Source organism: Xenopus laevis, chromosome 2S (assembly GCF_017654675.1).
Source record: "Xenopus laevis strain J_2021 chromosome 2S, Xenopus_laevis_v10.1, whole genome shotgun sequence".
NCBI lineage: Eukaryota > Metazoa > Chordata > Amphibia > Anura > Pipidae > Xenopus > Xenopus laevis.
Window position 1 is genome coordinate 145,786,468 of NC_054374.1, and position 14,210 is coordinate 145,800,677.

The window sequence follows — 14,210 nt, forward strand, 5'->3', positions numbered from 1 at the left end:
TATTGGATTAATTTGCTTTAATTGATGCCCCATAAGACAAATGAGCATTGCCTATTCTTCAAATCTGTTGTCTTAAAGGTGAAGTAAAATATTATTCATGGGGAGGTGAGAGTCTTTGCTCTACTACACGCCATGCAGTCCAGGGGATCACTGAGACATCAGGTAAGATGGTGGCACAATGCTCAATTATAATTTTTCAGGGTCTTAAGTTAGTGGCTATATTCTCTGAGTGGTTCCTAAGAAATTGTCCCAGTGAATGTTGTCCTTTACGTATACACACAGAGAAATACAAGCTTAATGGAGTCATCTGGCACATACATGCATCTTTTAGATGATATTAATGCTGTGCCATGTGCACCAAATACATATAATAATAAAATTGGCTCCACAGACACCCAATCTCCCTCTCTTTGCAAACTGAGTAAATGGCTTTTTCTTACCTGATCAGTGTGTCGTCATCCACTATGATGAGCCAAGACGTGCGTGCGATGTACAATTTCATATACCTTTCCAGTATAGCAAATGTTTTTCCACAGTGGCCTAAAACAGATTCATTTGGAAAAAGCCAGTCATATTTTTAACTGTAAACAACAACTGGATTGATACTAATCCAGATGTACAACATGAATATATTGGGAGTGGTGGACCCAGTGTTTCCCAGGACTCAATGAATGGTTGTCGTATCCTTCTACTTACTCTTTTGTAAAGCAATTAATAGAGCCACTAAGGTTTTGTTCATTCTTATAGAAAACCTGCTTAGTATCCCTAAATTATAGTTCAGTCTCCCGTCCTGTGTTACAACCCTGTACATGTGCCTAGTAAAGTTGGAAGTAAGCAATGGGCATGCACACAACAGCAAAGAGTAAAACAATGCACCACATTGGATTATTTTATATATATATATATATATATATATATATATATATATATATATATATATATATATATATATATATATATATATATATATATATATATATATATATATATATATATATATATATGTTGTGTTCAGAATAGTAACAGTGTGAATAAAGCTCAAAATCCTTATTATCTTTTATTTCCATGGAAAATGCATTGGGAACACTGCACATTCTATTCCAGAAAGTGAAGAAAAGGGAATATTAGGTCAAAAAACAGCAGTGTCTGCATTCTTCTTTACAAACTCAAACATTCACTGTATAAACTGAAACATGTTTCAAGATTTTGCTTTCCTTTGAATCACTGAACTAATATTTAGTTGTATAAGCAGTGTTTCTGTTTCTTCTACGTCTTTCAGGTTCTGGTTGCCATTTTAAAGCATTTGAGATCATTTTAGCTGAGCAGCCTATCATTTTCTGCACTTCTTTATATGATTTCTGGAACAAGAAATTTTTCTCAGCTTTTCAGAGAGAAATGCACTATAACCAGCAGCACAACTCCTTCCTTAAATAAAGGACCTGAATTGACACCTGTTTTTCACAATATGAATGAGCTCATTAACTGAACTCCACACGGCTATTATTTGGAACAATTATTAATTAATGATTCCATTGCAAAGAATCAGCAGCATGTCATGACTATTGCGTTTCTATTACTCTACTACACCTACTAGTAAATTATTTGCCATGTAAAAATATAATTTCTACCAAAAACAGGTTAGTGATGTCGGACTCCTATTATTCTGAACACATCGGTATGACAAGATACTTTAATATGCCACTTAATTTGATATAAACTATCTGTTGCTCAAGTATTCATTTTGGTGGTATAGTTTTCCTAGAAAATTATTAAATTATTTAAACATTAAGCAAACCCGGTAGGCTGGTTTTGCCTACAGTAAGGATTAGTTAAATCTTAGTTTAGTACAAGGTACTGCTTTATTATTACAGAGAAAATGAAATAATTAAAAAAAATATTTAATTATTTGGATAAAATGGAGTCTTTGGGAGTTGGCCTTCCCGTAATTCAGTGATTTCTGGATAAACATGTTTCCGGATAATGGATCCCACATACACACACTGTATAAATGTAAATTAAATTGGATCTCAGGCATAGTATAACATGGAAACGATTTTAAGGTACGACTGGAACTGATGAATGAGTGTCATACAAGTTTCATTATGATAGATATGGTAAAAAAAAAATTCAAAATTTTTACAAGAATGGAATCCATTATCTGGAAACCTGTTTTCCAGAAAGTTTCAAAATACAGTAAGAATCCCCTTTAACCAAATAATTAAAATTCTTAAAAATGTCCATTTTCTCTGTAATAATAAAACAGTACCTTGTACTCACAAATAAAGGAGAAGGTTTACAATATAACTATTGTGAGACAGTTCAGAAGGAATCCAGTCACATTGAGCAACACTCTGAATGTGTGAGATTCACATAAAAAAGCCATTAAAGTGGACCTGTCAACCAGACACAAAAATCTGTATAATAAAAGTCCTTTTCAAATTAAACATGAAATCCAATTTCTATTTTTTATTAAAGCATTCATAGCTATTGTAAGCTCATTTAAAAATCTCAGCTGTCAATCAAATATTGTCTGCCCCTCCTCTATGCCCTGGGCATAGAGGTGGGGCAGACAATTACTTTCACTTTCCATTCAGCACTTCCTAGATGTCACTGCTCTCCCCACATTCCCCCGTTCTCTTTACCATTTAATTGTGTAACCAGGGCATGGAAATGGACATCGGGTCCCCCATTCTGGTGCACAAACAAGATTCTGAGATGATACAAAACTTGCCTTAATAACAGTGTCCACAAAATGGCTCCTGCCTGCTTGCTATAATTATGAATTCCCAGACTGAAGGAAACAAGATTCAAATAATTTATATAGTGTAATTAAAGTTCATTTTGCTTGACTAATGTGATAAAATAGGATTTTGAATAATTTTTTTGGGTGACGGGTCCCCTTTAATGATATTAATGTAGTAGGCTTTATGGAAAAACTATACACAGTGGGCACAAATAATTCTAAAACACTCCGATATTTTAGTCTCATATTTTATTAGCCTAGTATGCATTAATACAGGTATGGGACCTGTTATCCGTATGGGACCTGGGGCTTTCCGGATAACAGGTCTTTCTGTAATTTGGATCTTCATACCTTAAGTCTACTAGAAAATCATTTAAACATTAAATACACTCCATAAACTGGTTCTGCCACCAATAAGGATTAATTATCTTGGGGCTTTGATCAAATACAAGGTACAGGTACTGTTGTAATATTACAGCGAAAAAGGCAATAATATTTAAAAATGTAGATAAAATGGAGTCTATGTGAGATGGCCTTTCCATAATTCGGAACTTCTGGATAACTGGTTTAAGGATAACAGATCCCATACCTGTACTATGTTTGATACCCTTTATGAAAAGTTTCTTTTGTCTTATGAATTTTTTATTTATCTGCTACACCACATGAGACTCAGGCCCTCCCTGAATATCAAACACTCTCTAAAGACCAGCATCCCTTCTCACCAGTCTTCAAGGATATACAACTGTTATCAAAGTCTGTTTGTGCTCTCATATATTTCTCTTTCAGCCTTTGTGCAGTCCCCAGTGTTCAATTTCATTTGGAATTCCATTGGAGCTAACACCGGCACACAGTGTACAGTATCTTGGGTGCCCAACAGAGCCATCACTTCAGGAAGCTCCCGAATTATGTATATTTTTTAACGTTAGATCTTAAAAATACAACACATTCTTTTGGACCTTTTATTGTACATTAAAATCTTCTGTCATTACTCTTTTTTGAAGAAAAGAAAAAAAAACAAGGGATGTAAGTCCATGAAATACAGTTCACTGTTTTTACTATTTTTCCAATGTTTTGATAAATTCGATCATTTTCTGTTGATTTCCTCAACCTAACATTTTAAGTTGAGGAACTTATATTACTATATAGGGTACTGAATATACTAAGTTTGGAATTATGGATTATTATGTCTCATTATTGCACTATTAAAACTTGCCACACTTTTTTATACTGTAGGTTCTTTTTTATAAACAGAGTTACCTTTGTGTCAGATCACAAAACATGTATGGGATCTGTTATCCAGAAACCCATTATCCAAAAAGCTCTGATTTATGGAAAGGCCATCGCCCATAGACTCCATTTTATCCAAATAATCCAAATTTTTAAAAATGATTTCCTTTTTCTCTGTAATAATAAAACAGTACCTTGTACTTGATCCAAACTAAGATATAATTAATCCTTATTGGAAGCAAAACCAGCCTATTGCATTTATTTAATGTTTACATGGTTTTCTAGAAGACTAAGGGGCAGATTTATCAAGGGTCAAAGTGAAAATTCGAAGTAAAAAATTTGTATTTCGAGCTATTTTTGTAAACCTGTCAAATAGGCCAAAATTCAATTTGAAAAAAATTTGACTATTCGAAAATCAAAATTCATCATGTACGGTCTCTTTAAAACTTCGACCATTTGCCATCTAAAACCTGCCAAATTGCTGTTTTATCCAATAGGGGACCTTCTAGAACCTATTTGGAGTCATTTGGTGGACTTTGAAAAATCTAAGTTTTTTGGGGCAAATCCTTAGATTCGAATTCGATTGAATGCGCTAAAACTTTGATTCAAACTATTCAAATACAGCCTATTCACCCGAAGTTAAAAACGTCGCTTTTTTAATAAATTTCAATTGGTCTTTTTGTATTAGAATTTCGAAGTTATGGGAGTTCAAAAAAACTCCCATTACTTCGAAATTTGACCCTTGATAAATCTGCCCCTTAATGTATTAAGATCCAAATTACGGAAAGATCCATTATCCAGAAAACAACAGATTCTGAACATTCTGGATAACATGCCCCATATCTGTAATAATGTTTTTGCTAAGGAGGCAAACGAAAAACTGCGTCCAATTTTACATGCACAGAACTTACCTCTCTCCACATTGGGTATTCTCAGATCTGTCGTAGGGATTGTGTTATCGGCATAGTCACTGTAGTACTCATAATGCACAGCCTGCCTTTCCCAGGTCTTCTTTACAACAGGTACTAGAAATATAATAAATATGGAAATAAGTTTGTTTGTTAGTTACATTTCTTCCTCGTGCCAGGAAAACATGGATGGCTATAGACATGGCCAGGTTTGATTTCCAGTGTTGTGTCATGAGCACAGAAACTTTTATGATAAACTGAAAGGTTGAGGCCAATGTGTGTGGGCCAACATCGGTGTCCACAGATAGGGGCAAGGGGGGCACTTGCCCCTCCCTGGACTTGTACTTCATAATGAAGGATATATATTTATATTGTTTTGTTCTTTTTTATATGAACACATTTCTTAAAATTACCATTAAGAACCTGCAATAAGCTTAAAAAAGGCTTACATCTTATGGTCAGCACCCCTTCAAATAATGGACCATCCCAATGCCTATTCTACTGTTCAGAGCAGCAGTCTGGTTTAGCTCTGCCCCTTCCCTCTGTGAGAAGCTTCCTGCTCCTCAACTGTGTAAGGAATGGGAGAATCACAGTAGAGAATCTTCTCCTGATGAAGCAGCTTCTTTCCCAGGGCAGATGAATGTGAATCTGTTTAAGCTTAGAGTGTGAATTCCAGGTAATGCTAGTTTTGTGATGAATACTTATTTCCTCCCATAGAAATTCTTGGAACTATGGCTAAATGGCTGATACATAATGTTTTCCTATATCTGTAAGATGATGCAAGGTCTAAAAAACAAGACACGAGCGCCGTTTCGCAAATTTTTCGGCGAACCAAATTCGCCCATCACTAGCCACAGACAAATTTCTTATTGTTTTTCATTTTTGTGTGCGACAATTTTTCTTGAGCATTGTTTCTTGGTGAAAAGCTGCAAAATATTTTGCTCATCCCTATTTTTAATGGCTTCTTTTTTCTCTGTAATAATAAAACAGTACCTTGTACTTGTTGCAAATTAAGCTATTTAATACATATTGGCAAAAAAACAATCCTGTTGGGTTTATTTAATGTTTAAATGTTTTAGCAGTCTTTCCTAATCCAGAAATCCTCAGGTCCATGATAGTACTTTCCATACCTGTAGTACTGTACTGCTACAGGTGCTTACTGATGTTACCATTCATGAAAACAATATTGGGCTTGCACTCTGAAAAACGTACAGGCCAAGTAAAAAAAAAAAGCAGAAAACGTTATTCAACATAACCAGAGAGGGCGTAACATGTTTCGTGCCTACATGGCACCAAATCCTAGGCACATGAGTATCTTCTTCTTCTTCTGTGGACGTCATTTGAATGTTATACTTTTTAATAATTGCCATGTACATTAGAGTTTTAAAAGTATAAGCCCAGCATTGTTTTCATGGTTATCCGTTCCCCTTTACTGAGGGTTTGTGGCTTGGCACCCAAAGCCAACATTTACACTGATTTCACTAATCTATAGATATGGGGCCTTCATTCTGGATTCAACATGGAGTCAACATTCAGGCCAATAAAAGAAAGTTTTGTAGAGAGGACACCTTAGTGTCCCAGGGCTACTGTACTTCCTGGCTAGCACAGCAACCTAATGCATAAGGTACGTTCCATTCTAGTCCAATAAATTGTGGAACTCTATTGCTGTTCAATGCCACAGATTTTAATACCAGTCTGAAACTCAAGTTGCATTTAGATAAGATTTTATAGAACATCACATAAAAATACATACTTCGATCTTTGTGAAACTTTTTGCATGTTTTAATTGCAACAAATATGTCTTCCTTCTGCACTGGGCTGCCCTAGGATGAAAGAAATAAAAATAATAATAAAAGGGTAATAAGAATTTAGAGTACACAGCCAACAACAACAAAAAAATCTTTGGATTGGTTCATTGTCACACCACATAAATTAATTAATGAACATGAAGTTTTAAAAACATTGATAATGAGTAATGAATGCATATAAGAAAGAGTCTTAGCATATATCTTCTTTATTTAGGCAACATTTCATTTTTGAGTTTACAAAAACACATGTACATAAGACGCATGAGAATAAAGGCATGTTATGCTCCATTATACAGAGAACATACAGGGGACTATATATGAAGTTTAGTTAGTTTTGTTTAGTTTAGGGGCAGATTTATGAAAGTGTGAGAACTCACCACAAAGTAACTTTCTATTCTATTTTATTTTGTGGTACACTCTAATCTCACATTTTGATAAATTTGCCCCTTTAGAGGCCTATTAAAATCTGAACATGAATTTTAGAAGTTTTTTAATTTGAACAAACTGAGACTTTTGTAATCTCTAATGTTTGCTTATTAATTAAAAAATGAAGTCTTGATTAAATACTGTATAACCATGAAAAAAACTTGAATACATTGAATTTGTAGTCTATTTATTTTTAAATGGTCCACAAACTTTCCAAAAATTTTTTAAAAAAACTTGAACTGAAAAAAAAAAATCAACACTGCGTGAATTTGCAAGCTTTTAGTTGCCAAAGCTTTAAATTGAAGTTTTAAAAAAAAAATTTGCACTTAATAAATATCAAAAATAGGAGTTACCACTTTTAACAGTGACTTTGTACCATTGGTTTCCAAGAAATTCAGCACCCCCAGTGTAAAATAAAAGCCAAATTAGGAGAGTACTGAATCCAAGATTAGGTTTAAAATTAAGCCAAACTCCAGCACTTTTGTCTTTAGTGTTTATATTCAGATGACCATTTATAAATGCCTCGGTGTAACAATTTCTAGTACAGATTGGAACCCAGAAGACACCAGGGGCTCTAGTCTTTGTTGACCCACTGCTGTCAGGCCCGAAGGCTCAGTTTGAGGTGTCGGACCAAGGAGGAAGCAGGCAGGTTACACACCAAGTTCGCGGTACAGGAAGGGATCAAGAGAAAGAGTAGTCAGCCAGGAAGGAGATCAGTTCAGGCAGCAGGTAGTCGTAAACAGGAACAGGCAGAGGTCAAATAACAGGAATCCAAACACGAAAATAGCACCCAGGAACACAATGAAGTAGAACCTATTCACGGGCAAAGGCAGAGAGTGACAAATGGCCATTTAAACAATTCTTTGGCGCCAAAACGTGCGCAGTGACGTCATGCGTTGCGTGCTGACGCTCCTGTACGTTTTGGCGCTGGCGTCTTAGCGCTGACGTCATCCCGCATGCGTCTTCGCGCATGCGCACATCCGCCGCATCCAGGCGAGGCGCAGAAGAAGAAGATCCACGTGGCCCGCCCTGGGCGCCGCCATCTTGGCGTGGACGCCGGCGAAAGAGGACGCGCTGGACCACGCTCCTCACAGTACCCCCTCCCCCATGGGGGGCCTCCGGACCACCAGGACTAGGTTTAAAAGGAAATTTCTTGTGGAACTTTTTTAGAAGAAGTGGAGCATGGATATCAGAATGTCTGATCCAGGAGCATTCCTCGGGTCCGAAACCTCTCCATTCCATCAAATATTGGAGAGTCCCTCTGGACAAACGAGAATCCAAAATTTTTTCCACTTCGAATTCGAGATGACCGTCCACGGAAACTGGAGCAGGAAAGGACGAGGAATGGTCGATTAAAGCAGGTTTAAGAAGGGACACATGGAACACATTAGGTATCCGCATCTCGGGTGGAAGTTGTAGACGAACCGCTACAGGATTGATAAGTTCAATTATGGGGAAAGGACCGATGAACTTGGGACCCAATTTGGCTGACGGAACCTTGAGATGGATGTTCCTAGAGGAAAGCCATACTTTATCCCCAATAGCATATGGGGGAGGAGGAATCCGCCTTTTGTCGGCAAAAGTCTTTTGAGCAATAGAACTCTTCTCTAGATTGGTTTTAGTAGCTTGCCAAATTGCAGACATATGAGCCATTTGATCATTGGCTGCAGGTACATTAGAGAGAAGGAAGTCTTGTGGGAAAGCCAAAGGATGCTGACCATACCCACAAAAAAAAGGGGATCTCTCGGAAGAAGCATGCAGGGAGTTGTTGTGAGCAAATTCTGCCCAAGGAAGAAGGTCAGCCCAATCATCCTGACACAACGAAATATGGCATCTTAAGAATTGTTCTAGTGCTTGATTGACGCGTTCAGAGGCACCGTTGGACTGAGGGTGATACGCAGATGAAAATTGTAGAGAGATGTTGAGGGACTTGCATAAGGATCTCCAAAACTTCAAAACAAATTGTGAACCTCTGTCGGAAACAATTTCAGCGGGAAAACCATGGAGACGAAAAATATGTTGAATGAATAATTTTGAAAGTTCAACAGCAGAAGGTAATTTGCGGAGAGGAATGAAATGGGCCATTTTACTGAATCTGTCGATTACAACCCAGATGACCGTGTAACCATGGGATGGTGGAAGCTCCACAATAAAATCCATGGCCAAATGTGTCCAAGGTCGAGCGGGAATAGGCAGAGGTAATAATAACCCCGCAGGAGAGGAATGACTGGATTTCGAGGCAGCACACACAGAACAGGAAGATACAAAGTCTTTGACATCTCTTCGTAGAGAAGGCCACCAAACCAGACGAGACAATAACTCAGTCGTTTTCTTGATTCCGGGATGACCGGCTTGTTTAGAACTGTGGGACTGACGAAGAATTGTCTGGCGAAGATCCGGGGGTACAAAGGCCACACCCAACGGTGTATCAGGCGGTGCAGAGGACTGTGCCGATAGGATCTGTGATGCCATGGAAGGAAATAAAGCAGCCACAATCTTTGCGGGAGGAACGATGGGATCATCGTCCAGAAAACATGAGTCTTCCGGAGAAAAACTTCTGGACAAGGCGTCAGCTTTTTTATTTCTGGAACCGGGACGGAAAGTGATGAAGAAATTAAAACAAGAGAAGAAAAGGGCCCACCGAGCCTGTCTGGGATTGAGACGTTTAAGAGCTTGAATATATTCTAAGTTCTTATGATCTGTGAATATCGTCACAGGAATCGTTGAGCCTTCCAAAAGATGTCTCCATTCTTCAAGTGCCAATTTTACTGCCAAAAGTTCTCTGTTGCCCACATCGTAATTTCGTTCAGGCGGGGAGAATTTTTTCAAAAAGAATGCACACGGGTGGAGCTTTCCATCACTGAGTTGCCTTTGGGAAAGTACTGCCCCAGCTCCTATATCGGAGGCGTCCACTTCAATGAAGAAAGGAAGCTGGGGGTCGGGATGTTTCAGAACAGGAGCAGAAGAAAAGGCTTTTTTCAGAGACTCAAATGCTTCTTTGGCTTGTGAAGACCAGCAGTCGGGTTTCCCACCTTTACGGATGAGAGCCAAAAAAGGGGAAATTCTGGAAGAGAAATCTTTGATGAACTGCCTATAATAATTGGCAAAGCCGATGAACCGCTGTATGGATTTGGTGCTAGTAGGAAGCGGCCATTCTTGAATGGCGGCAATCTTGACCGGATCCATTTCAAAGCCCAGAGAAGAAATTATATAACCAAGGAACGGGATTTTGGAAGTTTCAAAAGAACATTTCTCCAGCTTGGCATAAAGTGTGTTTCTTCTTAGGCGAGAGAGAACCTCTCGAACATGGACTCTGTGCTCAGCCTGATCTTTGGAGAAGATGAGTATATCATCTAAATAGACGACCACATAAACACCAAGTAAATCCCTAAAAATGTCATTAACAAACTCCTGGAAGACCGTAGGCGCGTTGCAGAGCCCAAACGACATGACAAGATACTCATAGTGACCGTCTCGGGTATTAAAAGCGGTCTTCCATTCGTCGCCCTCTCGGATCAGATTATATGCACCTCTGAGATCCAGCTTGGTGAAAATACGTGCTCCTTTGAGTTGGTCGAAGAGCTCAGAAATAAGAGGTAACGGGTACCGATTCTTTGAAGTGATTTTATTGAGACCCCGATAATCGATACAAGGTCGAAGAGTGCCGTCTTTCTTCTCTACAAAGAAGAATCTAGCTCCGGCAGGGGAGGAAGAAGGACGAATGAAACCGCGTTGCAGGTTTTCTTGAATGTAGTCCTTCATGGCACTGGTTTCAGATGGAGACAGAGGGTAGGTACGGCCACGAGGAGGCATGGTGCCAGGGAGAAGGTCAATGGGGCAATCATAGGGCCGGTGAGGGGGAAGGGTTTCGGCAGATTTTTTAGAAAACACATCACAAAAGTCTTGGTATGCAGGAGGAAGAGAATGAGGATTTATTGAAACAGAGGATAATTTCTGTATTGTATTAGAATTCAAACAGTTCTGCTGGCAAAAATGGCTCCAATGGGAAATCTGGCTTTCAACCCAATTGATTGTTGGGTTGTGGGGCTGAAGCCAGGGCAACCCCAGGACTATAGGTGTGGAAGGACAGTTAATTATGAGGAAAGAAAGTCTCTCAACATGCATGGCTCCAACAGTGACAGATAGTTCTTGTGTGGCATGAGAGATAAATGCTGTGGAGAGTGGTCTGTCGTCAATTGCCAGGACTCGAAGAGGGGTTGTCAAGGACAGGAGAGGGATGCTGTGAAGGATGGCGAAGGAGTGGTCCAGGAAGTTCCCAGCAGCACCAGAATCCAGAAAGGCTCGGGTCGAAATTCTCTTGGACGAGACTTGAAGCTGCACAGGAAGCAAAAATCGATGAGGAGTTCGATGGGGAGAAGGAACAATTCCGCCCAGGTGAGTTTCCCCAAACTTACCTAGGCGCGGAAGTTTCCCTGCTTCAGTGGACAATTAAAGGCGAAATGGGCCTTGCCTCCGCAATATAGGCACAACCCGGCTGTGCATCTGCGCATCTTCTCCTCTTCGGATAAGCGGGCTCCGCCAATTTGCATAGGCTCCTCCGAGGAGGTAGACGGAACCGGAGCAGGAATACCAGGAAGCAGTGGTCTCTGGAATCGTGGAGCCAACTGTGGCTGGAATTTCTTGATTCTCTCCCTGTCAGATTGGTGTTCCCGCATTCGAGTATCAATCTTAATAGCCAGAGCGATGAGATCTTCCAACAGCTCCGGGATATCGCGGGAGACCAAATCATCCTTGAGACGAATGGAGAGCCCCTGGTAGAAAGCCGCATGATAAGAGTCGTTGTTCCAGTTTGTTTCGGCTGCAATGGTACGGAAGTCAATCGCATAATCACTGACAGAATGACTCCCTTGGCGGATTTGCAGCAGACGGGAAGAGGCAGTGGTAACTCGGCCTGGAGCATCAAAGATGGACCGAAAAGACTGGAGAAAGGTGTTACAGTCCTGAATGAGTGGAGAATTCTTCTCCCATAAGGGCGATGCCCATTCCAATGCTTTCCCTTGAAGACGGGAGATGACGAACCCCACTTTAGCTCGCTAAGAAACATATAGTGAAGGCTGAAGTTCAAATTGTATCAGGCACTGATTAATGAAACCCCGACAAGCCTGGGGGTCCCCGCTGTAGAGAGGTGGAGCAGGTACCTTAGGCTCAGGATTGGAAGCAGGTAAAGGCACAGCAAGTGGAGCAGCCACCGCAGCGGACGCTGGAGGATTGATCGACAGCTTGTCCAGAATGGCCTCCAAGGCTTGGCCAAAATGAGTCTGTTGGGCCTCGTAAGACTCCATGCGACAAGCCAGCCCACGAAAAGCTCTTCCGAAGTCGGGTAGGGGTTGAGCTTCCTCGGAAGGGTCCATGGCCCATGAATACTGTCAGGCCCGAAGGCTCAGTTTGAGGTGTCGGACCAAGGAGGAAGCAGGCAGGTTACACACCAAGTTCGCGGTACAGGAAGGGATCAAGAGAAAGAGTAGTCAGCCAGGCAGGAGATCAGTTCAGGCAGCAGGTAGTCGTAAACAGGAACAGGCAGAGGTCAAATAACAGGAATCCAAACACGAAAATAGCACCCAGGAACACAATGAAGTAGAACCTATTCACGGGCAAAGGCAGAGAGTGACAAATGGGCATTTAAACAATTCAGACGCTGGCGTCTTAGCGCTGACGTCATCGCGCATGCGTCTTCGCGCATGCGCACATCCGCCGCATCCAGGCGAGGCGCAGAAGAAGAAGATCCACGTGGCCCGCCCTGGGCGCCACCATCTTGGCGTGGATGCCGGCGAAAGAGGACACGCTGGACCGCGCTCCTCACAACTGCATGTTTGGTTTTCACAACAAAAAATAAATGGTGAAATGTAATAAGAGTCGGTAACGGAAAAAATATTTGCCATTATGTCTTTGCGCAAATTTAATATAGCTTTTGCAAAACTGTTTAGAGACCACTTCCAACAGTGAAAGAAGGTTTACAAAATGTATAGTTTGCGCCAGTGCTTCGTGAATGTAAAAAGTTGGTATGCTTGCCCCAAAAGATTATGACACCTTCAAGCACCTTTAGTATAGCATGATGCCTGGTTGGGTCCTGAATAAGCTATGACTTAAAATGACAATGCAACAAGTTAATACACCTATTTCTATCCTGGCAATACTGTTGCTCTATTCAATATCTGAATATTTATATACATTAATCTCTAATTATTAAGACTTGCCCCAACTGGCAGACTTTTCTATCTACAGCAGTAGCTGAACTTCTTCCTCCTCACTTGTGTGTGTGTGGGGGAGTCTGTATGATACCTCTACAATTGACACTTACCCTTTGTGTTAAGTAGGGATGCACTGAATCCACTTTTTTCGATTCGGGCAAATCCCCAAATCCTTGGTGAAAGATTCAGCCAAATACCGAACTGAATACGAATTTGCATATACAAATTAGGGGCAGGAAATGAAAAAGTGGAAAAAATTCTTCTTTTGTGATGAAAAATCACATGATTTCCCTAGCCACCCCTAAGTTACATATGCAAATTAGGATTCGGATTTGGTTTGTCCAGGCACAGCCATTCGGCCAAATCCTGCTAAAAATGGTTTAATCCCGAACCGAATCCTGGATTTAGTGCATTCCTAGTGTAAAGTTCAGCCCATAAGCCTATAGCTCTCTCATTTTCCACCATGACATATTTATATTGGGTTTAAATCGTACAGACATACCCCTCCTATTTTCCCTGTCTTCCAAAAGAACGTATAGCCTTCTATATTTACTACCCAATTAGCCAGGTTTCAGCAATGGCATGTTTCTCCTTTGGTGCCATTACCACCATCTCTCCCACTTTACCAGTCAAGTTTCTTGCATTTGTAAACATACATTTATCACTAGTACAGGTATGGGTCCATTATCCGGAAACACGTTATCCAGAAAGTTCCAAATTACGGAATGAACATCTCCCATAAACTCCATTATAATCAAATAATCCCCATTTTTAAAATTTATTTCCTTTTTCTATGTAGTAATAAAACAATACCTTGTACTTGATCCAACTAAAATATAATTAATCCTTATTGGAAGCAAAACCAGCCTATTTGGGTTTATTTAATGTT

At 40.0% G+C, this 14,210-nt stretch overlaps 1 protein-coding gene across 2 annotated transcripts in view; it reads right to left on the reverse strand.

The window, feature by feature from the left end:
• The window catches only part of LOC108709947 (beta-1,3-glucosyltransferase), a 204,796-nt gene that overhangs the window by 21,408 nt on the left and 169,178 nt on the right, over positions 1-14,210 (reverse strand). For both annotated transcript variants that reach the window (XM_018250251.2, XM_018250250.2), the window contains exons 10-12: positions 6,632-6,701; positions 4,882-4,995; positions 441-540 (exon numbers count right to left, since the gene is read on the reverse strand). In XM_018250251.2, coding sequence (XP_018105740.1) covers positions 441-540; positions 4,882-4,995; positions 6,632-6,701 — 284 coding nt within the window. The remainder of the gene's footprint in view (positions 1-440; positions 541-4,881; positions 4,996-6,631; positions 6,702-14,210) is intronic.